The sequence below is a fragment of the Brassica napus genome, chromosome C3, assembly GCF_020379485.1.
Source record: "Brassica napus cultivar Da-Ae chromosome C3, Da-Ae, whole genome shotgun sequence".
Taxonomy (NCBI): Eukaryota; Viridiplantae; Streptophyta; class Magnoliopsida; order Brassicales; family Brassicaceae; genus Brassica; species Brassica napus.
Window position 1 is genome coordinate 1,588,991 of NC_063446.1, and position 26,212 is coordinate 1,615,202.

The following is a 26,212-nucleotide window of genomic DNA, read 5'->3' on the forward strand; positions in this document are numbered from 1 at the left end:
TGATCAATAGATTATTTTTTTTGTCATAATAAGTTACAAATGATCATAAAATTGTATTAATATGAACGTTTATTTAATATTATAAGAAGATACGCATGATTTTAAAACCAGATGAGTAAAAAATATCATTTAATAATAAAACATATATATATATATATATTAAACTATATATCATAAGATTACATAAATATTTTAATATTAAAACTTTCAATGAATTTTCAAAAACATTTATAAATTATAAACTTATTAAAGATTTCACATTGAAAATTTTGTTATCGATGATTTAAATATTCAGTTATAAAACGATATGAATGATCATAGAAGTGTATGATTATAAATTTTTATTTAATAAATGATTATATAAAATATACTATTCTTAAAAAAATAGGTTGGTCCATCTTAACTTACATTATATTTTTTATTAAACTAACTATCGAATATTCGAATTGATAAATAATCTACCAAATATTGTTTTTGCACTTTCCTTAATTAGAAGCTACGAAATTACCTAATATGATTAACGTATATATGAAAATTAATTATTATGAATAATAAATATTTGATAACAATTTTGGTATCTTAGTTCTTTTTTTAATTTTATATTATTAAAAGATATTAAAAAAATCACATTAAATATATAATAAAAACATTTATATTTTTTCTTATATGTTATATTTTGAATTTTTCAAAACGTCTATATATTATTAGAAATTTGAAGATTCTCACTCTGAAAATTTTGTGATCAATAGATTATTTTTTTTGTTATAATAAGTTACAAATGATCATAAAATATAATGCATATGAATTTTTATTTAATAAATATTCAAACTAAATAATATATATATATATATTTATATATATATATATATATACTAATGATTTAAAGCAACAAGATTGGCTGATCAATTTAGTTGTCCAGTTGAAATCTTTCAAAAGTATGTGAAAGACTAAAGTCAAAGTAAATATGGATTTAGAATAGTAGTTATATTTTACTAACCAAAATATCGAAAAAACCGAACCGAATCGAAACCAACCTGATATCTGGATTGAACACCCCTAATCCAAATGAAGCCAAACTATTGTTTCATTCTCCAAAATATAATAAAAATAATAACTTAATTCCGCGCAAGGCGCGGATCTTATCCTAGTTTTTATTATTTAGTACTTTGACGCATTTGTCGCTGAAAATTATGAACTTTGAAAAGTAAATGGAACTAGGGCAACACATTAAACACACCTTCTTAGATATATAGCTATTAATATGAATATTTGATATAAAATGATCAAGTGTGTATACCTTAAGTTAGAGTACGTGACCTTCTCAAACTCATTTTTTCTCTTAGCAAATTCGCAAAAAGAGAGAGTTTTAGATTTCTTTAAAATTTTAAATTAAGGTATACACATGGGTAGGGGTAGTTTCCATTTCTAGATCATTATCATGAGGATAGCGCTCCATGTGACCATGTTTTGCTACCCATGTGTATTTTCTTTAGTTTAATGTAACTAATAACACCTACCCATGTGTATTTGCTGTTTTAAAGTGTTCTTTTGAAACTTTAAAGCGTATTCCCATCAAATTCAAATTCATCGACATCTTAAAGTTACTTCTTTTTCATTTGACTGATTTTCTTATATGAACAATACTATCTTTCGTCGTAATCTTGTTACAATGTCTTTGTTTGTGTGTAGACGACAAATGTTAGTTAATTTGATTTTACCCAAAAAATGTTAGCTAACTTTAATAATACCTAAATGTCCACGTTACTGATCGTTGAATTTGTCTAATTATTCGGATTCTCTAACTTGTGGTCCCTTCAAAGCTTCCCAGTTAGTTTTCGTTATAATTGCAATGCGTATATTTTTCAAAAATAACTAGATTCTGCTGAATTTCATATTACCCTTTTTCTTGAAACACTTTTTTGACACACTTAGTATCGAACTCCCTAAGTAAGATTTTCTAAAATGTTCGCGTTTATTAAGAATTCAATAAATATTTATAATTTAATTTTTATTTTACTTTATTATACATTTTCTAATAATTTTTCACCAATGAAATTTAATCAATTCAAATATTTTCATTTAATGTTTTTTAAAAGTATAAAAAATACTTTAAACATATAGAAAATCTATCTTTGTGGAACAAATAAAAAATCTAAAACATCTTATTTTCGGAAACGGAGAGAGTATTATCTAAGGTAAATATTATTTTTTTGTAAATTTCTCTCAAAGTTAATGTTACTGAGCAAGTAAGCCCCTGGTTTTAGGTTTTTAGTCAAGTAACAATGTAACATACCTCTATATCAATCGAATAGGGTTGCAGGAACATCAGCTAACCTAGGCATGGGCGTTCGGGTACCCGTTGGCGTTCGGATAGGTTTTTCGGATTTCGGTTCTTTTTTATAACACCTCCTAGGTCTCATTCTAGTAAATTTGCAAGTACGGGTCGGGTTCGGATATAACACATCGGGTTCGGATCGGTTTTGTATCACATCATAGAACCCATAAAGTAACCATATATCATTCGGATTCGGATTATATCGGATCGGTTCGGATATACCCGAAATAAAATCTAAAATTTAAAAGCAAAACATAAGAAATATATACTTATTTATATATAATTAAGTATTTAAAGTAGTTATTTAAATTTTAAATACTTATTGTTAGATACCATATAAAAATAAATATGAAATTGAATATTTGAAGTATATATTCATGTTTCATATAATTACATTGTATATTAGTTTGAACATTCGGAGCGGTTTCTTCGGATATTTTTTTCGGATTTTTTGGTTTTTTCGGATTTTCGGGTTACCCGTTCGGGTTCAGTTAATAACACTTCGGGTTCAGATATGTTTTGTACCACCTTACGAGATCCACTCGAGTATTTTTTACATTTCGGACCGGGTACGGATCGGGTTTTTCGGTTCGGATTTGGTTCGGATTTTGGATTATGGATTTTATGCCCAGGCCTAAGCTAACCGATAAAGTACAGAGAAAAGAAAATTCAAAGTCTCTATACCCATTCTCGGTTTGAAGCGAAATCTGGCCATTCGTCATGGCTTGATCAGAAATGAACTAGGTCCACTCAGTGGACCAGTATATGTTATGTTGTTCTACACAACACATGGACACATTGCTTATACCATACTTAATTTGGAGTTCCACGTGAAACGCTGAACCCTTGTAGTTCGACGACCAAGTCAAATATATTCAGTTTACAAAAAAAAAAAAAAAGTCAAATATATTTTTGTTGCAGAATATAAAATCCCCTCCAATTCATTTGTCCAGTCTCTACCTTCACGAGCCATCTACATACTGAATTCAATGGAAGTTTGTATTTTTTTTTTCTCATACTAATTATTTGTGCATACAAATCTTCAAAAACTAACTGGTGAGCATATGCACACAAAAAAAATATTTTAAATGAAAGAAGAGTAGACATGTCTTATACTGTAATGTATACATCTCAATGTGCTTGACTATACTCTAGGCTCCAAGTACGGCCAATTGAGTATTGATATATTTAGCACTCCTTAATTAGTTTATTTTTCTAGATCATCTATCATGAGGAGAGCGCTCCATGTTTCGCTACGTATGCTTTAGTTTAATGTGTTTAGATAACCACGCGTCTGTGGTCGGGGTGGTCAAGGCGTTCCGTAATAGATCTTCAAGGATCCGAGTTCGAATCCACATCACACCAGATTTTCACGTGCGTGGACACCTGGGTTTTCACATTCTCTCCGGGGAATGGTTTACCATTTTTTTTTAATGCGTTTAGATTTTAATCTGAATTTATATATTTTTTTCTTTGCAAATTACAACAAAACAAAATGTGAGCACGCATCGCACGTGCAATTAACCACAACTAAAAAGACTAACGGTTTTGTCCATTACAATACTCTCTTAGTTCCCCTCCTGATCTCTTAGCAAACTACCTCTTTCCCGACCAAAAATAGGTAATTTCATACAATAAGAAATTTAATATGTGGGATCAGAAAAATATAGTTAGTTGTGATGTGGGACTTGTCAAGGCCTAGAGGCCCCAGACAAAGTGCTTTTGTGAACATTTCCTCAAATAATTTGTTGCATACCAAAACGGTACTTTCTTCAAATATTATTGTAAATTTTTCTTTTGGAACTTTATATTATTATTGTCAAGAAAGATACAATACTGTGAATATTGTAACTTTTTAGATCAAGAACGAGTGTATGTTTTTCACCGTTTAGTAAAAGATACTAACAGTTTTAACTTTAGATTATTAACGGGTTCATTATCTTCCACGAAAAAATGAATATATTTATCAATATCTAGATAATCTATCCCGTCATACGGACTTAATATTACGAACCCACATCTGATTTTAGTTAATTAAACTTGAATCTTGGACTTAATTAGGGAATGCATTTGAAAACGTTTAGTTGATCACTGGATACAAAACTTCCACATAACTATGAAGTTTAAACTGAATTATTTCCAGATATAGATGAAACTAGAAAACATCTTCGTGTATCTATTTGTAATAAGAGACTCCAAAACAACAGTTAAGTTCACACGTTTTCTCTTGAGTTAATGATCAGTGTGTACACATCTCTCTTGGATGTATAACTAAGTTTCTTTTTTCAATTTCTGTTCAAATCTTTAATGGGAAAAAAAAAGATTCCACTTCAGGAAAAAAAATGAATCCCACTCTAACGTACGTAAACTATTGTTTATCTATATTTTTTTAATGAATGAAAAACAAAGTTGTTATATTCTTATTCCCTTAACTTTTACAGAGAATGTCAGTTTAATTTATACACAAATAATATATTTCTTATATAAAACCAAACCTTAAAAAATAGAACTTTATGTTTGTTTTCCTTCTTCGATTCCATGCATGTGTTTCCGAAAAGAAACTAGCAAATAATATGTACAGGCATGCATTTTCCTTCTTTATTTTTCTCTTTTTATCATTTAGGATCTTTGTACAGTGTTCATATTTATTTAAATTCTTCTGTCAGAGCTTTTTTAGCAATCGTTATTGATATCCATTTCTTAAACGTTCAGATTCACACGTACGCTTTTTTTTGCTATAAGCAAATAAAAAGGCCATTTTCACGCGTCTCTACAGTGTTAACAAATACACTCATACAATTGCATGATTTTTATGTGCCTCGAAAATTATGATATATATACTAAACAAAATTTGAAAATATGCAAAACTTCAGATTGACGTTTTGTTGTTATTTTTCTTATGTTCACACAAACAAAATGTTTCTATAAACCATTCAAAATTCTTCACTCCAAAACCCTAATTAATATCTCTCTTCCACTTTCCTTGTCTTCTTTGTTTCTCATTTTCAACGCATCATCGTCTATTTGAAAAAGTGCAAAATCTGAAACCCTAATAATCAATGAATAATGGGAAGAGGCCCTTTCGAGCTGGTGAATCTGAGGAGAAGAAAGAAGCCGATGACGACGAGAACATATTTCCGTTCTTCTCGGCACGATCCGAATACGACACGCGTGCCATAGTCTCAGCCCTGACTCAAGTCATTGGAAACCAAAGCAGCACGCATGATAATAATCTACATCACCCTGTTGAGTATGATCAGCAAGATCCTATCCAACATGTTCCTCCTACTCAAGATCAAGGTATATATATATATATATTTTTTTTTTGAACACGAATATATATATATATATATATGTAAACTTATATATATATATATACGTGCACATATAGCTTGATTTGCATATTTATTGCAACTAATTAACAGTTAGTATATGATAATATGTACATACAAAGAAGCAGATCGATGATATATATTCTTACTTCACAAATTTCTTGCAGTGTGTATATAAGCACATATATGAGATTAATAATTTATGTCACTTGTGTTGAAGGAAACTTGAGGAAAATACATTATAGAGGGGTAAGGCAACGACCATGGGGAAAATGGGCTGCCGAAATTAGGGATCCACAAAAGGCCGCACGCGTGTGGCTTGGGACATTTGAGACCGCTGAAGCTGCGGCCTTAGCTTATGATGAAGCAGCTCTTAGGTTCAAAGGAAGCAAAGCCAAACTTAATTTCCCTGAGAGAGCTCAACTAGCAAGTAACACTAGTACTATTACCGGTCTACCAAACTATTACTCTTCTAATAATCAAACTTACTACTCAAATCCGCAGACTAATCCACAAAACATACCATATTATAACCAATACTACTATAACCAATATCTTCAGCAAGGGGGAAATAGTAACGATGCAGTAAGCTATAGTCTGGCAGGTGGGGAAACCGGAGGCTCAATGTATAGCCATCAGACATTATCTAATACCACTTCTTCATCAGCTGGTGGATCTTTAAGGCAACAAGAAGATTACACAAGTTTTTGGCATTTTGGGGATTCTTCTCCTAATTCGGGGTTTTGAGATCCTCATATAAATAAGGGGTTTCGGATTACTTATTATGAGGAGATCATATCATATGTTCCTTGAGTGTTTTCTATTTTCATTATGCGTGTGTCGTTCGTGTATCATTTTCTTAGTTTCTTCTCAAGAGTTTTCACTGGGTTCTTTGTTAACAAGCCTTAATTTCAAACTAAATTCATAAAATAACAAAAATATTGTCCTTAAAATTTGTGGGAGTAGTCTCAAATAAGCACACACATACATATATATAAATTATTCACTGGTTTCTCGGTACATGATGTTAATGGATATATGATATGGCATGTATAACGTGAGTGATCAAAACAATATATAAAATCAACGATAAAAAAAATCTTAAGTTTGTACAATGTCACATCACATGATAACTGTTAAAATTTTGGATCATTTTGATCAGGCATCGGCATTTTACCCGGATCCGAAGACCCGACCCAAAACAGACCCGAAAAATCTCGACCCGATCCGAAACTGATCCGATCTTTTTACCCTATTGGGTCTTGTTGTGAAGGACCCGCGGGTCTTGGACCCGACCCGAACCCGAGACCCAAGTAGGGTACCCGAAAACCCGAAACTTCTAGTATCTTCTAGTATATATTAGGTATATATAGATGTTTCAGTTTGTTTTTGGTATTACGAGTATTTTTATAGCTTCAAATTTTAGTTTTTGAGTATGGTTTTGGGTTTCAGATAAAAATTTAGATTTTCAATAATATAATTGGGATAATCAAATAAAATTTCGGATATTTTTCATATCCTTGGATCATATTTTAGATAAAATTTATCATATTTTTTGGTATTTAAATATTTTCAGATATTTTCAGTGTGTTTTAGGTAATTTTTGGGTTGGACCCGACATGAACTGAACCGAACCCGATCTGTAACCGAACCGAATCCGAATTGACAAACTCTAATTACCTTATTGGGTCTAATTATCTAAGATCCGACCCGACCCGGATCCAAGAAGACCCGAACCAATTCCAAACCGAGAATTTCAAATTACCCTATCATCAGATCTTAAACTCTTAGACCCGAAGTACCCGGATCCGCAACGACCCGATCCGAATCTTCCCCTATTCAGTTCTCAAAAAAGAAATGGGATTGGAAGTAACAAGTATGAAAACTTGACCAAAACAGATTCCATACGGCTTGTTCAACTCCTTGACTTTCTCAATCCAAAGAGGTTGGGTTGACTCCTTTTGACCCATGTTTTCATATTATTTTCTCTCGTTTTTTTATTTTAAAAATACAAACATGCATATACGTTATTTATGGTATACAAAATGATATGGGAAATGTGTAATGCGGATTCATAAAATAGTGCACACATGATGAAAATAACTAAATTTATAGGAATTAACATTTGAGTTAGATTTAATGTACATATTTTCAGAAGTGAAAAAATGATTTCGTTTTGAAATTCAGACTCGTTCCTCATATCATCATGTCAACTGAAATGATGGTTACAACTTACAATGATAATCAATTTTGGTGTAAATAAACACTTTCAAACCAACGCGTTGTCTCCTCTTTCTTTTGTCTTTTTTCTTTGTTTGTGAACCTTTCTTTCAACTTATTTTTGTTAATTCATTTTTTACATGTTGACAAAAAAAATTCATCTTTTATACATATTATATCGTAAATGGTTAGTGCTTGGTATATGGATCTCGGCCGCCGACCAAAATCTGTACTTCATGACATTCGTGGAACATCAAAAGCATTATATATATATAGCAACGCGCGGATGTAGCGCTATCACATATATTGGTTACTAGTGATAAGTAAAATTTATAAAATAGATAAATAAAGAATTTTTATGATGAACTATTGTTAGCATTTTTATATATTGCTTTGATTTTGTCAGCATTTTTGTGACTATCTTTAGTCTTCTCCCCTTCTCGCATATAGTCAAAGACATGGCAAGTGATCAACATTTAACTCATGTTTATCATATTTCCACTTAATTCTAAAATTGTTTGATGTGAGTTCAGATATCGACAGTTGCTTACAAAACAATTCAAAATATTAAATATAAATACAGTTATTATCTATCCCGACAGATATATGGAAAGAAGAGAATATCTATAATCAGAATGCTGACGTCAACGGAAATGGGTATGGCCAACAGCACCGCACGCACGCCTGCCTAGCACCGTCCTTTCAACATTTGCGGCCTTTTAAGCTCTCACAGATCTCAACCACTTCCTTTAGCCTTCCTTTTCAAACTTATCGGCCCGAAGACGTATGTATGCAAACTATGCATGCATACTTGTTATACAAAAACAAAATCAAATAAGAAGACGTATATATTGCTTGTTTCCTTCGTATGGGCCATGGGGATGTTCAAATTGCACCGACTCACATTCATTGTAATAATGTATACAACGCAGCCCACTTCAGTTTTCTAAATAGTCCGGCCCATTTTATCAGCCCGAAAATGGGTTTTAAGACCACAACTTGTTAAAAACTAAACTTGATTTGGATCAAACATCATTGGGTTAATCATGTGTTGATCCAAAACTTAGCCCAAATTCTAGAAAAATCATCCACCTCCTTAAAATAAAAATCTAGATATTCTTATAGAATTATCTAGATAATTAAGATAAAATAATCTAGATTTTTAAGTAGAATTCTCTAGATTTAAGATTAAAATATGTAAGATATTTTGTACTTTGGAGGCTATAAATACCTCCACTCTCTTTTCATTTTGTATCACCAAGAAATAAACAAAGCTTGTAACAAGTAATAAAAATCTTCTTCTAAGTTATAAAATCTTTCTTCTTCACAAAATTTCTTTCTCTTCAAACACTTAAAACACTTTCTCCATCTCTACAAAGTTTTTCATTCCAACAAAGTGGTATCAGAGCTACAAGTTCTTTTTGAAGATGGCGAACAATGGTGTTCCCTTCCAAGTTCCATTACTCACTAAGAGCAACTATGACAATTGGAGTCTTAGGCTGATGGCTATCCTAGGAGCACATGATGTATGGGAGATAGTCGAGAAAGGCTTCAATGAACCGGAGAATGATGGTGGTCTATCTCAAACTCAAAAGGATGGTTTGAGAGATTCAAGGAAGAGAGACAAGAAGGCTCTCTGTCTAATCTATCAAGGATTAGATGAAGATACATTTGAGAAGGTTGCTGGAGCAAAGACATCCAAAGAAGCATGGGAGAAGCTTCAGACATCTTACAAGGGAGCGGAACAAGTTAAGAAGGTACGTCTTCAAACTCTAAGAGGAGAATTTGAAGCGTTACAAATGAAGGAAGGAGAACTCATCTCAGATTACTTCTCAAGAGTCTTGACGGTTACTAATAACCTAAAAAGAAATGGTGAGAAGTTAGATGAGGTGAGAATCATGGAGAAAGTTCTTAGATCATTGGATTCAAAATTCGAGCATATCGTCACCGTGATTGAAGAGACAAAAGACTTGGAGACTATGACAATGGAGAAACTTCTTGGATCACTACAAGCTTATGAAGAAAAGAAGAAGAAGAAAGAAGATATTGTGGAGCAAGTTCTCAAGATGAGAATTGATCACAAGGAAGAAAGTGGCCAAAATCATCCGAGACATGGTGGTGGTCATTTTCGAGGACAAGGTCGTGGTGTAAATGGACGAGGTTGGAGACCATATGAAGACAACTTCAACCAAAGAGGAGAGAATTCATCACGAGGTCGTGGAAGAGGAAACCCAAAATCAAGGTACGATAAATCAAGCATCAAATGCTATAGTTGCGGAAAGTTTGGACATTATGCTTCTGAATGTAAAACTCCAAACAACAATAGAGTTGAAGAGAAGTCCAACTATGTTGAAGAACGGCGTAAACAAGAAGATATGCTATTGATGGCTTACAAGAAAGATGAACCAAATGAGGTTCACAAGTGGTACCTTGATAGTGGTGCAAGCAACCACATGTGTGGAAATAAAAACATGTTCGTGGAGCTTGATGAATCGGTGAAAACTGATGTGGCTTTAGGAGATGAATCGAAGATGGAAGTGAAAGGTAAAGGAAATATTCTCATCCGCTTGAAGAATGGAGATCATCAATTCATTTCCAACGTTTACTACATTCCAAGCATGAAGACCAACATCTTGAGCCTAGGACAACTCTTAGAGAAAGGTTATGACATTCGACTAAAAGATAATAGCCTTTCTTTAAGAGATAATGTAAATAATCTCATCACAAAGGTGCCAATGTAAAGCAATAGAATGTTTGTCCTAAACATTCAAAATGACATTGCACGATGTCTCAAGATGTGCTACAAGGAGGAATCTTGGCTTTGGCATCTTCGATTTGGGCATCTCAACTTTGGAGGCTTAGAGCTAATTTCCAAGAAAGAAATGGTGAAAGGATTACCTTGCATCAATCATCCAAATCAAGTGTGTGAAGGTTGCTTACTTGGAAAGCAATTCAAGATGAGTTTTCCAAAGGAGTCGGAGACAAGAGCAAGAAAGCCACTAGAACTCATACATACAGATGTATGTGGGCCAATCAAACCAAGTTCACTTGGTAAGAGTAACTACTTCCTTCTCTTTATTGATGACTTTTCAAGAAAAACATGGGTTTACTTTTTGAAACAAAAATCACAAGTGTTTGAAAATTTCAAAAAGTTCAAAGCCCATGTTGAGAAGGAAAGTGGTCTTAAGATCAAGTCCATGAGATCAGATCGAGGAGGAGAATTCATGTCCAAGGAGTTTCTGAAGTATTGTGAAGATAATGGCATTCGAAGACAGTTGACGGTGCCAAGAACCCCTCAACAAAATGGAGTAGCGGAAAGAAAGAATAGGACAATACTTGAGATGGCAAGAAGCATGCTCAAGAGTAAGAAGCTACCAAAGGAGTTGTGGGCAGAAGCAGTTGCTTGTGCGGTTTATATATCAAACCATTCTCCAACAAAGAGTGTTTTAGAAAAGACACCACAAGAAGCTTGGAGCGGAAGGAAGCCTGGAGTCTCACACCTAAGAGTCTTTGGAAGCATTGCTCACACTCATGTTCCAGACGAGAAGCGGAGCAAACTAGATGATAAAAGTGAGAAGTACATCTTCATTGGGTATGACGCTAACTCCAAAGGCTACAAGCTCTACAATCCTGAAACAAAGAAGACAATCATTAGTCGGAATGTCATCTTTGATGAAGAAGGAGAATGGGATTGGAGATCAAATAATGAAGACTACAACTTCTTTCCATCCTTTGAAGAAGAGAATGTGGAGCAACCGAGAGAAGAGACAGCTACACTACCAACTTCACCAACAACAAGTTCTCAAGGAGATGAAAGCTCAAGTGAAAGGACTCCACGTTTTAGAAGTCTACAAGACATCTACGAGGTAATCGAAAATCAAGACAATCTTACTCTATTTTGTCTATTTGCGGATTGCGAGCCTATGAACTTTGAAGAAGCCCAAGAAAAGAAGTCATGGAAAAGTGCAATGGATGAGGAAATCAAGTCGATTCAAAAGAATGATACATGGAAGTTAGCTTCACTTCCAAATGGACACAAGGCAATTGGTGTGAAGTGGGTGTACAAGGCAAAGAAGAACTCTAAAGGAGAACTTGAAAGGTACAAGGCAAGATTGGTGGCAAAAGGCTATAGTCAAAGAGCCGGGATCGACTCTGATGAGGTATTTGCTCCAGTTGCTCGCTTAGAAACGGTTAGACTAATCATTTCATTGGCAGCCCAAAAGAGTTGGAAGATACATCAAATGGATGTAAAATCAGCCTTCTTAAATGGAGACCTTGAGGAAGAAGTCTACATTGAGCAACCACAAGGCTACATAGTCAAAGGGGAAGAAGACAAAGTCTTAAGGCTGAAGAAGGCCCTTTATGGATTAAAGCAAGCACCAAGAGCATGGAACACTCGGATTGATAAGTACTTCAAGGAGAAAGGCTTCATCAAGTGTCCATATGAGCATGCACTTTATATCAAAACTCAAAACAATGATCTATTGATTGCATGCTTATATGTTGATGACTTGATATTCACTGGCAACAATCCGATTATGTTTGAAGATTTCAAGATGGAGATGACAAAGGAGTTCGAGATGACCGACATTGGATTGATGTCATACTACCTTGGCATTGACGTAAAGCAAGATGAAAATGGAATCTTCATTACTCAAGAAGGCTATGTTAAAGAGGTGCTTAAGAAGTTCAAGATGGATGACTCAAATCCAGTTTGCACGCCAATGGAATGTGGAGTCAAGTTATCAAAGGAAGAAGAAGGAGAGAGTGTGGATCCAACACTCTAAAAAAGTTTGGTTGGAAGCTTACGATATCTAACGTGCACAAGGCCCGACATCCTACATGCAGTTGGAGTTGTGAGTCGATACATGGAGCATCCAACAACAACTCATTTCAAGGCAGCTAAGAGGATCCTACGCTATATCAAAGGTACAATCAACTTTGGCTTGTACTACTCTATCTCTGAAGATTACAGGCTTATTGGATATAGCGATAGCGATTGGGGTGGAGATGTAGATGACCGTAAAAGCACAAGTGGCTTCGTGTTTTTCATTGGAGAAACCGCTTTCACATGGATGTCAAAGAAGCAACCAATAGTCACTCTTTCTACTTGTGAAGCGGAGTATGTGGTAGCTACTTCATGTGTTTGCCATGCTATTTGGTTACGAAACTTGCTAAAGGAGCTGAACTTACCACAAGAGGAGCCAACGAAAATCTTTGTGGATAACAAGTCGGCAATAGCATTGGCGAAGAATCCAGTCTTCCATGATCGGAGTAAACACATCGATACTCGTTATCACTACATTAGAGAATGTGTTACCAAGATGGATGTGCAGTTAGAGTATGTGAAGACAAATGATCAAGTAGCTGATATCTTCACCAAGCCACTCAAGTGAGAAGAGTTCATCAAGATGAGGAGCTTACTCGGAGTAACCAAATCAAGTTTAAGAGGGGGTGTTGAAAACTAAACTTGATTTGGATCAAACATCATTGGGTTAATCATGTGTTGATCCAAAACTTAGCCCAAATTCTAGAAAAATCATTCACCTCCTTAAAATAAAAATCTATATATTCTTATAGAATTATCTAGATAATTAAGATAAAATAATCTAGATTTTTAAGTAGAATTTTCTAGATTTAAGATTAAAATATGTAAGATATTTTGTACTTTGGAGGCTATAAATACCTCCACTCTCTTTTCATTTTGTATCACCAAGAAATAAACAAAGCTTGTAACAAGTAATAAAAATCTTCTTCTAAGTTATAAAATCTTTCTTTTTCACAAAATTTCTTTCTCTTCAAACACTTAAAACACTTTCTCCATCTCTGCAAAGTTTTTCATTCCAACACAACTAACTTTTTTTTTGGGTTACGTTTAAAAATAAGAAACGAGTGGCAAAACAATAATTCCGACCTGCCGGAATCGAACCAGCGACCTAAAGATTTGCTGTCACCGACTACAGTCTTCCGCTCTACCAACTGAGCTAAGGTCGGTTGTTGTTAGAAATAAAAACACTATTTTTAGTATTGTTAAATGTAATCTTCTTTTCTAACTTCTAAACCGGAAAAGAGAACCAGCGAGAGTATGACTACCAAATCATGAACCACCTTGATTCCTCTCTTACGTACAAAAAAAAAAACTCAGGGTCAAACATTCATAACTTTGATCAACCCAACGTACAATTGACCTACCAGTTTGATTCAAAACCGGATGGATACGCACGGTTTCAATTTAACCAATTTACACGTGCCGCGTCGAATCGCACGTGTGTAAGCCCCACAGTTATGCTCTTGTAGGCATAGAAATCGATGGTGAGGAACTCGTTCGTTTTGTGGAGTATGTTGATAAAGACAACATTGGAACTATAACATTCCAAGAGTGGAAGAGATTTTCTTTGGTTATACCTTCATGGAGACACGATTGAAAACATATATAATCACTGGGAAAGGTGTGCTTGATAGACATTGGGGAGGAAGCTGTTATATATACCAGATGGTATAAGCTAACATGTCAAAAGAAATAGATTGATTCTCGCGGGAGGACTGACCGTGCCATTTCTAGGACTAGAGACGACAATGACATGGAAACGTTGAGAGGTTTCTACAGAGGACTCTTACCAAATCTTGTAGTAGATCCAAGCATATTGTTTATGAAGCTATGAAGAAAAACATGGCTCTTGATGAGCCATTACAATTTTTTCTCGTCGTTAGTCATTCTTTTTTTCATCACACTCTTGAGTTATAAAACTTATAATTATGTGAGATAACAGTAACAAGCTGATTTACATTTCTCAACTATCGATTTTTTTGTATGATCATTTACATTTTAATCTCGACTATAAAATATGTTCCACGATATTGACAACGATCGTATACCTATAAACATTTGTTTATATATAATGGTACTCTCAACTTTACATATATTTATTTTAAAATTCAGTGATTCAAATCTTTTTATTGTTTTTTAATTATATTGTTTAGGATACAAACAACATTTTTTATTGTAATACAAGCAACATTACAATAAAATATAGTTTACATTCCAAAATTTAAACTATTTAGTTAGTTTTTAAATTTCACATAGTGCATAGATCTTTTATGTTTATGAACTAATGTTTTTTATTAAAATAAGAGCAATTGGATTATTAAAAAAAATACTATATAAGAGCAACTGGAACAATAGTTATAAGGATTTTCTTAAATAGTAAACCGGTTATTATGGAAACCGCCGCCAAAATAAGGGAAACACCGTGATAACCCCCACAAATAAAAGCACATGTACAACAAGTTCCTTGTTAGTTATGGACATTGTAGATGCTATCCTCTATCACATGGCTGGTAACTAAATAAAAGAGAGCAGGTAGTGAGAGATAATTGATTATGAATAAGCACTCTTTAAAGAAAAGTATTAAAAAAATTTAATTTTCAAAAAAAAAAAAAAGTATTAAAAATAATGCATTGCAACTAGAAACCTTTTTTTTTATGATATAGACACGCTAGAAACAAAACTATATTGAGCCGACGATACAGTAGCATAGTTATAAAGTTATATGAAATTCTACAGTTTTACACAGATCCCGGATCTTGAAATTTTCTCAGTGTGTATATTTTAAGCAATAAAAAATTTGTAAATGGAAACTCGGATCGTGTTTCAAAAAAAAGGAAACTCGGATCTTAATATATAAAGATAGTTTAGAAAGAAACAACAAGATTGTAAAGCTATTAAAAGCAATCAGAATACTTCTCGTGAGAGAATCAACACATCACCGGAAGAAGAAATAAAAACATTAAAGATCGAAAATACGAAAAGAAGAAAGGCGTAGCCTTCCCTTTGCCTCTGATGACTTGCCGTTTGTATCCTTCTCCGTTAACAAGAACAGAGAAAGATAGCGGAACCGAGTAAACTCCGGTTAATCGTAGCTTGAATCCTTCTTAACGGCGTCTTCTTGTTCCGTTTCTTCCTCCATATCTTCTTCTTCTCTTCTTTAGATTAGTGGCAAGGAGAGATAAAATGTTAGTGTTTCTTTTAGTCTTCTATGTCTATCTTCAACCCATTTATAATGCTTCATCTGGCCCATATCCAAATCATTATTAATTTACTATTGTTATTTTTTAAAGTATATGTTTTGCTCAATTTTATTTCAACGCTATGGAATCTTTATGAAAGTTATACCTAACTTCAGTAAAATTCTTAATAAGCACTACAATAATGGGGGTGTTTTACTCTTAAAATAATTCAGTTTGCATTATTCTTTTTTTTGAGTAATATTCAGTTTGCATTATTGCATGGCATATAATTTTTTTAAAATTTCAGTTTGCACTATTGCATAGCGTGGAAATCTTAAATGAATTCCAGTTTTAATCAATAATCCCACATAATAGTTTTATACAATGTTAGTTGCTAGCTACCTCTCAACTATCAATTTCTGGGATGTGAAGAAATGTCAGAAGCATTTTCTCAAAACAAAAAAGAAGAAATGTTAAGTTACAACAAAAAAAAAAAGAAGAAATGTCAGAAGCAGTCGTCAAATATCATTTGCTTTTATTTTTGCTGATAAAAAATATTATTTGCTTTCCTTCCTCTAAAATTATTTTATTATTTTTCTATAACTTTTCCATGACAATTAAAAACACAAGCGGGTTATATATATTCACGTGTCGTCATTTCCACTAGGAAATAATAAATAATCGTTTTTATATACATATAAACCAACCATACTTTTCGAAATATTAAAATACTCGTTTTTTTAGGAGGTGATCCAGTTTGGTCATACGAGGACCACCTAGCTAAGCCGTGCATCCAACTGACATTGAGTTTATATCATCTTGTCAAAATATACTTATTTTTCCGCAACAGCAAGTGGAGATATACCTGCATAATTAGCTATTTACACTTTCAGTTTACAAAGCCACGAATATGATAATCAAAAAGTTGGCTGCATAGTGTATATCATTATGCCAAAAAGTTGCATTTTTCTAAAACTTAATGAACAATCCTAGCTTGACACATCACTGCTTACGTAACTATGGCAAGAATATGTACTACATGAGTATTTCTTTCTTTTGAAATCAGCATTAATTAACTTAATTCGAAATTTAAATCGTAGTAGAGATAACACTCCATGAATATATCAACTTTTGAATTATCATTACCAGGTTTTGATCATAGACCTTGCAACTTTCCTTGGACGAAAGGGTTCTTTCCTTGGATCATAGACCTTGCAACTTTCTCTCTTGCAATTGATAAAGTTCACAGCTTTATTTTTCTTCTTTTCGCTATGTCACAGAGTCAACTTTTGGGAAATGGGGGGGGAGGTGAAGAACGGAGAAGGAGTTCGCAAACGTCTGAAGATATCAGTGGCCCACTTTGATAATTCGGCTCTCATCAAGAACTTTTCCAAGACCCTTCTCGGGAGATGTATGAATCCGGAGAAGCAGGAGATGCCGGCTCTAATTTCGAATCTCCCGAAGATATGGAAACTGGAAGAGAGGGTTGTTGGTACGGATTTGGGGTTTGGGAAGTTCCAGTTTGATTTCGAAACGGTGGAAGATATGGAAGGGGTTCTCAAGAATCAACCTTTTCATTTTGATTACTGGATGTTGGCTTTGGCGCGGTGGCAACCAAAAAAGTCCCTGCTCTATCCATCGGAAATACCTTTTTGGGTTCGAATCATTGGAGTCCCGGTGGAGTTCAAAACGGAAGCCACTTTTGAGAGCATTGGAGACGCCATAGGAAGAACGGTGACCGTAGATTTGGATCACTCTCGAGTGCAAGTGGTGGTTGATGCGTTTAAAGAATTGTGCTTTGAAACCACGATAGATTTCAATGGTGGGGAGTTCTATGATGGTGAGGAAGCTCCGGTATCACTGCGGTATGAGAAGCTGTTTGGATATTGTCAAGTGTGCGGGAGTCTTTGCCACAAGGACGACGTCTGTCCCCTAGATGTGAAGAACACTAAGAAGAGTCCAGAAAAGAAACGTGAGGGAAGAGAAGGTAATGGGGTTTGGCATGATGGAGCGAAGTACGATGATCGTGCAAGGAGTTATAAAGGTGTAGTCATTAATGGAAATGCGAATCAACAGCAAAAAGAAAGAGAGGGCCGTGAGTATTATGGCAAAGGTAAAGGCAAAATGGGGGAAGAAACCGATTCAAAATGGATGAAGGTGCCAGAGAGAGGAAATAAGAGAGCCAACAACAACCGTGGAACTTATAGAGGAGATGGGGAGGCTTCTCGATACAGACCTGCCAGGCGAGAGGACTCAAGGTCTGGTGTTCAGAGTGGGCATCTTCGACACTCTTCAGAACAGACTAAGCAACCGTTTCAACAAGAGGTTCGTGAGGAAGTTCGAGAGGAGGGTGAGATTAGGTCCGTTGCGGAGGCTCGCATAATGCCACCCTCTCAGGCGTTTCAAGTGGAACTGGCCAATACTCAGGCTGAGGGAACAACAGTCATCTCGGATCCTACTGACGTGGACCGTGGATTGGCAGAGGTACATGGTATGCAGGAGGATCAAGTTGACTTAGAAGATGAGGATGTGATGGACATGGATGAGATTAAGGCTCATCTACTTGAGAATGGGATTGATATGGATGCAGAGGATTTTTTAGAAGAGACAGCAGAGGAAGAAACTGAGGAAGTGATCAAGGAACAGGCAGAAGATAACAATGCTCATGTTACAGATGGGGGGACTGTGGAAGAGGAGCAAGGCCCGGTTGCTGGAAATGCGGAGAAGAAACCAGGACTACGTAAGAGGCTGTTCAAGGCATCGACCGGTACTGCGGGTAGTAGTAAATTGAGAGCATTTAATGCGCTTGCGTCCCCACGCAAGCGAGCTGCAGCGAAGCCAGGAGTGCGTCCGGGAGATACCATCAAGCAAGCGGAGAGTAAGGGTGCTTCAAACCTGAAACTTGGGACACAGAAGATTTGATTTATGGTTAGTAGATGTTCTAAAGGTTTCTCAAGCAGGCTGGGCTTGTCTTATGTTTTACTTTGTTTTCTGGTTTTAATAAGCTCTATGAGCAAGTGCGTTTTCTCTGTTTCGAAGTGTTGTAAGAGACTGGTTTTATTTGTGGTTTCCTTGGGGGAGAAGCAACGATTTAATACAACAGTCTTTTGTTATTGGCTTTGTAATCGTATTGGCTATTTTGATGGATATTGGATTAGAATAGAGTTCGTTGGGTTGGAATGGAAGCAGTTAAGTAGTAGTTTTATGGGTGAATGGTGTTTAATAAGTCTATCAAATAATCGGAAATGGCTGGTGAGGTTGTTAGTTTGTCAATGGTGGCGCTTGAAGTTAGGGATTTTAGATTGCGTTTCTTTGGCATTGGAAATTTTGAATCAGGTACAAGTTGGATGGAGAGGATCGTATTATGAAGCACATGTCAAGCGAATTGATGGTTCTTTTTCAAACCAAGAAGAAAGCGGGTTTGGTTTTTTTGGTGAAAGGAAAATTTTTCACGTGGGGGTAGATGGCTTTGCATATATATTGCATGTCTTTGGTGGATCGAAAAGTTATAGTTTTTATTTTATTTATGGAAGCAGAGTTATATCATTATGGAGGCTACGTGGTAGAATTTGGATTATGTTAGCGGTCTCTTTCCCGATCATTATGGAATGGTCCAGACCACAACGAACGGTTAACAATTGGAGTGTGGAAATCGGGTATCATTACACCCATAGACTCAGCTCTCAAGAGCAATTTAAAATGTTTTTTAAATGCGGGTTTTAAGTTGGAATTGTCGAGGAATGGGAAGTAAGTGGACGCTAAGCTATTTAAAGGAGATAAGGTATAAACATAAACCGGATTTTTTGTTTTTATCAGAGACAAAGCAAGATTCAGAGTTTGTCCAAAAATGGCAAGCTCATTTGGGGTTTGATAATATCGTTACTATAGACCCGGTGGGGAGAAGTGGAGGATTAGCGCTTTTCTATAATAATGAGTATCAAGTTAAGGTATTATTCTCTAGTAATCGAATGATAGATGTGGAAGCGGAAGCCCTGGGTAAAACGGTCTATCTTACCTTTGTATATGGGGATCCAGTTCAAAAATTGCGAGAACAGGTATGGGAACGGTTAACTAGGTATGGACTGGCGAGATCCGATCCCTGGTTTATTATTGGAGATCTTAATGAGATTACTGGTAATCATGAAAAAGATGGTGGGGCTATTAGGAGTGCAGATTCTTTTATTCCTTTCAATAATATGATAAGAAATAGTGGTCTGCTAGAATTTCCAGCTAGGGGAAATAAAATGTCATGGCAAGGGAGAAGAGGAAAAGGGAAAGGGGCTGTGTTGGTTCGATGTCGGTTGGACCGTGCGCTAGCAAATGAAGAATGGCATACCCTATTCCCGTGTTCTTTTACAGAGTATCTTGGGATGGTGGCCTCTGATCACCGTCCTGTGGTAGCTTATATGGAAGATAAAGTTCCCAAACGGAGAGGACAGTTTCGGTTTGATAAAAGGTGGATTGGGCAAGAAGGTCTCTTAGAATCAATCTCCATGGGTTGGATAGATTCTAATGAGGAGCGGGCAGGAGGGGGCGCCGCAGGTATAGTGGCAAAAATTAGTAATTGTCGACATGAAATTGCTAGATGGCGGAAAAATAATCCACCTTATGGAAAGGAAAAAATAAATGAACTGCAACAGGCACTTGAAGAGGTGCAAACAGATAACTCTAGGTCACAAGAGGATATTCTGGAAGTGTCGAGGAAGTTACAAGAAGCATATAAGGATGAAGAAGATTATTGGCACCAAAAAAGCAGGAACATGTGGTATTCATCTGGGGATCTTAATACGAAATTTTATCATGCTTTAACTAGGCAGCGGAGAGTTCGCAATAGAATTGTTGGATTACACGATGCTAATGGGAATTGGATTACAGATGATAATGGTGTGGAGAAGGTGGCCGTGGACTATTTTGAGGATTTATTTACTACTACTTCCCCAGCGGAGTTTGACAGTTTTTTGGCAGAGATTACACCGAGCATTACTTCCCAGATGAATCAACGTCTGGTGAGGTTAGCGACGGAGGAAGAGGTTAAAGAGGCTTTGTTTATGATGCATCCAGAAAAGGCACCAGGGCCGGATGGCATGACAGCACTTTTTTTTCAACATTCTTGGCATCTTATAAAGAATGATTTGGTAGAAATGGTTAACCATTTCTTGGTTTCGGGGACTTTGGATGCACGTTTAAATATTACCAATATTTGTATGATACCAAAAACGGAGAGACCTACACGGATGACGGAATTGAGGCCAATCAGTCTTTGTAATGTTGGATATAAAATCATCTCAAAAGTCTTGTGTCAGCGCTTAAAAAGCTGTCTTCCTTCACTTATTTCCGAAACTCAATCGGCATTTGTGGCGGGAAGATTGATATCTGATAATATTCTTATTGCACAGGAAATGTTTCACGGATTGAGAACCAACAAGGCTTGTAAAGGAAAGTATATGGCAATTAAAACGGATATGAGTAAAGCATATGATAGGGTGGAATGGGGTTTTATTGAGGTTTTATTGGAAAAAATGGGGTTTGACCTTCACTGGATTAAGTTGATGATGGAATGTATTTCTTCGGTTCAATATAGGGTTCTTATCAATGGTCAACCACGTGGCCTTATTGTGCCACATAGGGGCTTACGTCAAGGAGATCCATTATCACCTTATTTATTTATTCTTTGCACTGAGACTTTAATTGCAAATATAAAAAAGGCGGAGAGAGAACAACAAATTACAGGAATGAAGGTAGCTCGGGCTTGTCCATCGATTTCTCATCTGCTTTTTGCGGATGATAGTCTTTTCTTTTGTAGAGCCCAAAAAGAAGAGTGTCAAACAATTCTTAGGATTCTAAAGGAATATGAGGCAGTTTCAGGGCAACTCATAAATTTTGATAAGTCTTCTATCCAATTTGGATATAAGATTGAAGAATCTGTTAGACAGGAGTTAAGGGATATCTTGGGTATTCAGAATCTTGGAGGAATGGGATCATATCTTGGCTTACCAGAAAATCTAGGCGGATCCAAGATCCAGGTTTTCAGTTTTGTACAAGAGCGTTTAAATAATAGAGTCAATGGGTGGACTTTCAAGTTTTTCACAAAAGGGGGGAAAGAAGTGGTTATTAAGTCGGTGGTTACGGCATTACCAAATCATACGATGTCATGTTATCGTTTGCCTAAAGCAACGGTGAAAAAGCTGACAAGTGCGGTATCACAATTTTGGTGGAGTCCAGGGGGAAGTACGAGAGGTATGCACTGGAAATCATGGGACAAGGTATGTCTTGATAAGGAAGAAGGAGGGTTGGGTTTTAAAGATATCACTGATTTCAACACGGCAATGCTTGGTAAACAGTTATGGCGTCTGATAGAGAAGCCAAATACCTTATTTTCTCGAGTTTTCAAAGGTCGGTATTTTAGGAATGCTTCACCCTTGGAACCGATTCGTTCATATGCCCCGTCATACGGCTGGCGGAGTATTGTTTCTGCTAGATCTCTGGTTAGCAAAGGACTAATCAAAAGGGTGGGATCAGGGTCTTCCATATCTGTATGGAATGATCCATGGCTCCCAACCACTCGCCCGAGACCAGCAAATAAAAATCAACACAATTTATACCCGGACCTTACAGTAGAGTCTCTCATTGACTCTACCTCGCGAACATGGAATTTAGGGGCAATTCGGACTTTGGTGGATCCTCAGGATGCAAAACTAATAGAAAGTATCCCACTAAGTAGGATTCAACAGGTGGATAAAGATGGATGGCACTTTACGAAAAATGGTAAATATTCGGTTAAATCAGGATATCAAGTGGAACGGATTTATCCTGACAGAGAAAGGCCACCTTTACTGATTGGGCCAACGGTTGATGTCTTGAAGGCTTACTGCTGGAAAATAAGGTGTCCACCAAAGCTAAAACATTTCTTATGGCAATTGGTGACAGGGTGCATAGCGGTTCGGAAAAATTTACATGCAAGAGGAATGCAAGGGGATATTGGTTGTGTACGATGTGGAGCTCCCGAGGAATCTATAAACCATGTGTTTTTTGAATGCCCTCCAGCTGTTCAAGTTTGGGCCCTTTCGAAAATACCATCAAATCCAGATGTTTTTCCAACGAGCGCCCTCTTTACAAACATCGATCATCTATTCTGGAGAGTTTTTCCGCAGATGGAAGATCATCAGTTTGCATGGATACTTTGGTACATTTGGAAAGGTAGAAATAATAAGGTTTTCAGTAATTTGGACATGGATCCTATGGACACGCTAAAATTGGCTGAAACAGAATCCACATTGTGGGCTGAGGCACAAGTAAAGAATGATCAGAGGATACCATTACCATCAGCAGCTACGGTACTGCCGGCGATCCCAGGAAGATGGTGTTTTACGGATGGCTCGTGGAAGGAGGGTTTTAATTTTTCAGGACAAGGTTGGTTCAGTACTCTGGAAGGTTTTGATGGTTTGTTGGGGGCTCGAAATGTGAGGGCTACTCTCTCGCCTCTCCATGCAGAAATGGAAGCATTATTATGGGCAATGGAATGTATGAAGAACTTGCGTCAATCTCAAGTGACGTTTGCAACGGATTGTTCTCAACTGGTGAAGATGGTTTCGGAACCAGAGGAATGGCCAGCTTTTGCAAATTATTTGGAAGATATCAAGATCCTGAGGGAGAGCTTCACCCGATCAGAGCTCATCTATGTACCACGGACGCACAATTCAAAGGCGGATAGTCTAGCACGCAGTGCTCGAAATCAATCGTCTTTCGTCGTTCACATGGATGCAGATCACCCAGTTTGGTTCACAGAGTCAGTATGAGTCTGTATTTTGATGACAAAAAAAAAAAAAAAAAAAAATTACCAGGTTTTGATAAACATGACTTAGCAAAACAAGTTTGACATACTTATAATGCTAGATAGATATCTTTTTTTTTTTTAACACAACTAACTTTCATTCATCAACTTTCTTGAATGCAAATACTAGAGGAAATTATCCATCTTCTTTGATAAAAAGCATAAGATACAATAACAGACTAAATTAAGAAAAATAGATCTTCAAAGTAAGATGACAGCGAATTTAAGACAAAGCTTGGATGCGTCGATGGAGCATACCCGACAGAGTCGGACAGCTGAGACTTAGTCACATAATGTGACGTTGAGGGACAACCCTCACCTGCGAGACAACACATGGTAATCTCGGTTGCATCTTCTAGCCATGTACAGACCGCTACGCAAGATAACAAACCGGTGATAAAGCTGAAGCCGAAGCTCGGCAGCGAAGCCGAGAAATCATCTTCTTCCATGGGAAGAATGTATGGTGGAAAAGTCCTCTCTTCAAAAGACGAGGAAGATTGAAATGGAAACTGTCTCGGTGAATCCACCGATAAACTATTCTTAACAAGATAATATGCCATTATACGCAAAAGTAAGGCCCCGGTGAACCCACCAGAAATCCTTATCAAACAAGTCAATACCAAAACTACAGTTTTCAATAAAATCAGTACAGTCGGTACCTTCAAAAGAAGTACCGTATTTCTTGGTTTTGTGTAACTGGTTTGTGGGCTATAACAATAAAGGAGATTAGCAATCCAGGCCCAATTAGTGATCACCCTTGGCCCAACCCAAGACGATTGATTGAGTGACGGGAAGGAGTGGATACAGACGCCAGGGATGGAAACTCCGGCGGCGATGGATACTCGGCCGTCTAGCCAGGGATGGTGCGCTTCAGCGAGCGGCGAGCTTGGAACACCGGAGAAGATGGGCCTTACAAACAGACAGAGAGGAAGAGCGGCACAGTGGATCTCCTCGGAATCCCGGAGAGGACCGCCAACTTCTGCGTTCGTCAAGCTGGATCTGGTGGGAGAGGTTCGGAAGTGGCTCGTCCTTATCAGGTGGCACGATATCGGTACTAAATCCTTGGAAAACAGTGGAACCCCACATACACAAGGGTATAGATTACCGCGACCGGACACTAGATGTGGTAGAGAAGGTGGAAATGGCCGACGACACTGTCGAAGAGGCGTAGATCTAAAGGTTTGGGGGTGACTGAAGCTGACCGGCATGATGGAGAAGCGGAGAGACCCCCAGAAGGTCACGGATCCGGTGTCCCAGACTCCGAAACGAAGAAACGAGCGGTGAAAACGATTAGAACATGGTGGTAAGCGATCTAAAGACGATGAGTAGCAGGAGACAGAACATAGGGCCCGACGCCGGCGGCCAGAGGCCTCACCGGCGTCGAAAGAGATGATGTTTGTCGGCTTCTCGATTTTCGGGCTCCAGAGAGAATTAGGACAAACTTTTAATCAGCTAGATAAATATCAATATATTATAAAATAATAGGTGACTAGTTTGTGAATGCTTCTTTAAGCTAATTTTATTGAGTGTGATCTTCTAGTTAATTAAATTTGTAATTTATTCCTAGCAAAAGTAGCATCACTAATATAATCTTTTGTTAGTAAGTAATACAAGGGAATAAAAACTATCGTTGAAAAAGAAAAACCTAAAGCATAGGAATGAATGTGAATATGATATATATATTGTATACAATTAACTATTGTCTAGTGTAGGCCTTTCTTTAGATAGGTAAAGCTCTTTACAACGTTTTATCTTATAACAAACTTAGCAATGGACAATAATCACGTCGAATAAGCACTAGTCCCACTAGAGTGGGAGCGAGTAAGCAACCATCACTACTTCAACTCGTACCAATTTATTATATTGAAATCAGTATATGAATATAGTTTTAATTCCTTATTGAGAAAGCTTCGTACCACTTTACTTACGCCTTATCACAAATGAAGCATGTTACTTTTATGATTCTATAAACTTTGATTAGAATCGAAAGTACTAATCAGAATATAGAACACTATAAAAGATAGAGAAAAAAACATTTACGGTTTAATTGATTGCATAAATATACACAACTTAAGTACATCTCAGTATCTCACTGATAAACATTTTTTTTAAAGTAAATAAATATGGTGTTAGATAATACCAACTTTAATTAGCGTTATAATTTATCTAAACACAACTCTTCAAGCCATTTAGATAATACCAACTTTAATTAGCGTTATATTTTATCTAAACACAACTCTTCAAGCCATTTGGATAAATATAAATCTCTTGACGGTGATTAAAAGGAACTAGACGGATGATTTAGACGCTGTCTAAATTGAGTTCTAGAAAAATCGTTTTTAAATAATTGTTTCGCTTATGAATGATTTACCATCTATGTCGATTTCTTTAGAACATTGATCTGAACTATTTAAGAGTCAAAAACACTATTTTTCTCTTTTTTATGATTTGATCTAATGTGATATTTAGACGATAGAAACACAAAAA

At 36.2% G+C, this 26,212-nt stretch overlaps 1 protein-coding gene and 1 non-coding gene across 2 annotated transcripts; one reads left to right on the top strand and one right to left on the bottom strand.

The window, feature by feature from the left end:
- Positions 1 to 4,478: 4,478 nt before the first annotated feature.
- LOC106426371 (ethylene-responsive transcription factor ERF115-like) lies at positions 4,479 to 6,797 on the top strand. The gene is made up of 2 exons (XM_013867090.3): positions 4,479 to 5,635; positions 5,888 to 6,797. Exons 1-2 carry the CDS (start codon positions 5,395 to 5,397, stop codon positions 6,412 to 6,414), a joined length of 768 nt encoding a protein of 255 aa, XP_013722544.1. The 5' UTR covers positions 4,479 to 5,394; the 3' UTR covers positions 6,415 to 6,797.
- Positions 6,798 to 13,795: 6,998 nt separating this feature from the next.
- TRNAY-GUA lies at positions 13,796 to 13,881 on the bottom strand. Its single transcript is given in 2 exon segments — positions 13,796 to 13,831; positions 13,845 to 13,881. It is a non-coding gene; the product is annotated as a tRNA-Tyr (tRNA).
- Positions 13,882 to 26,212: the final 12,331 nt, after the last annotated feature.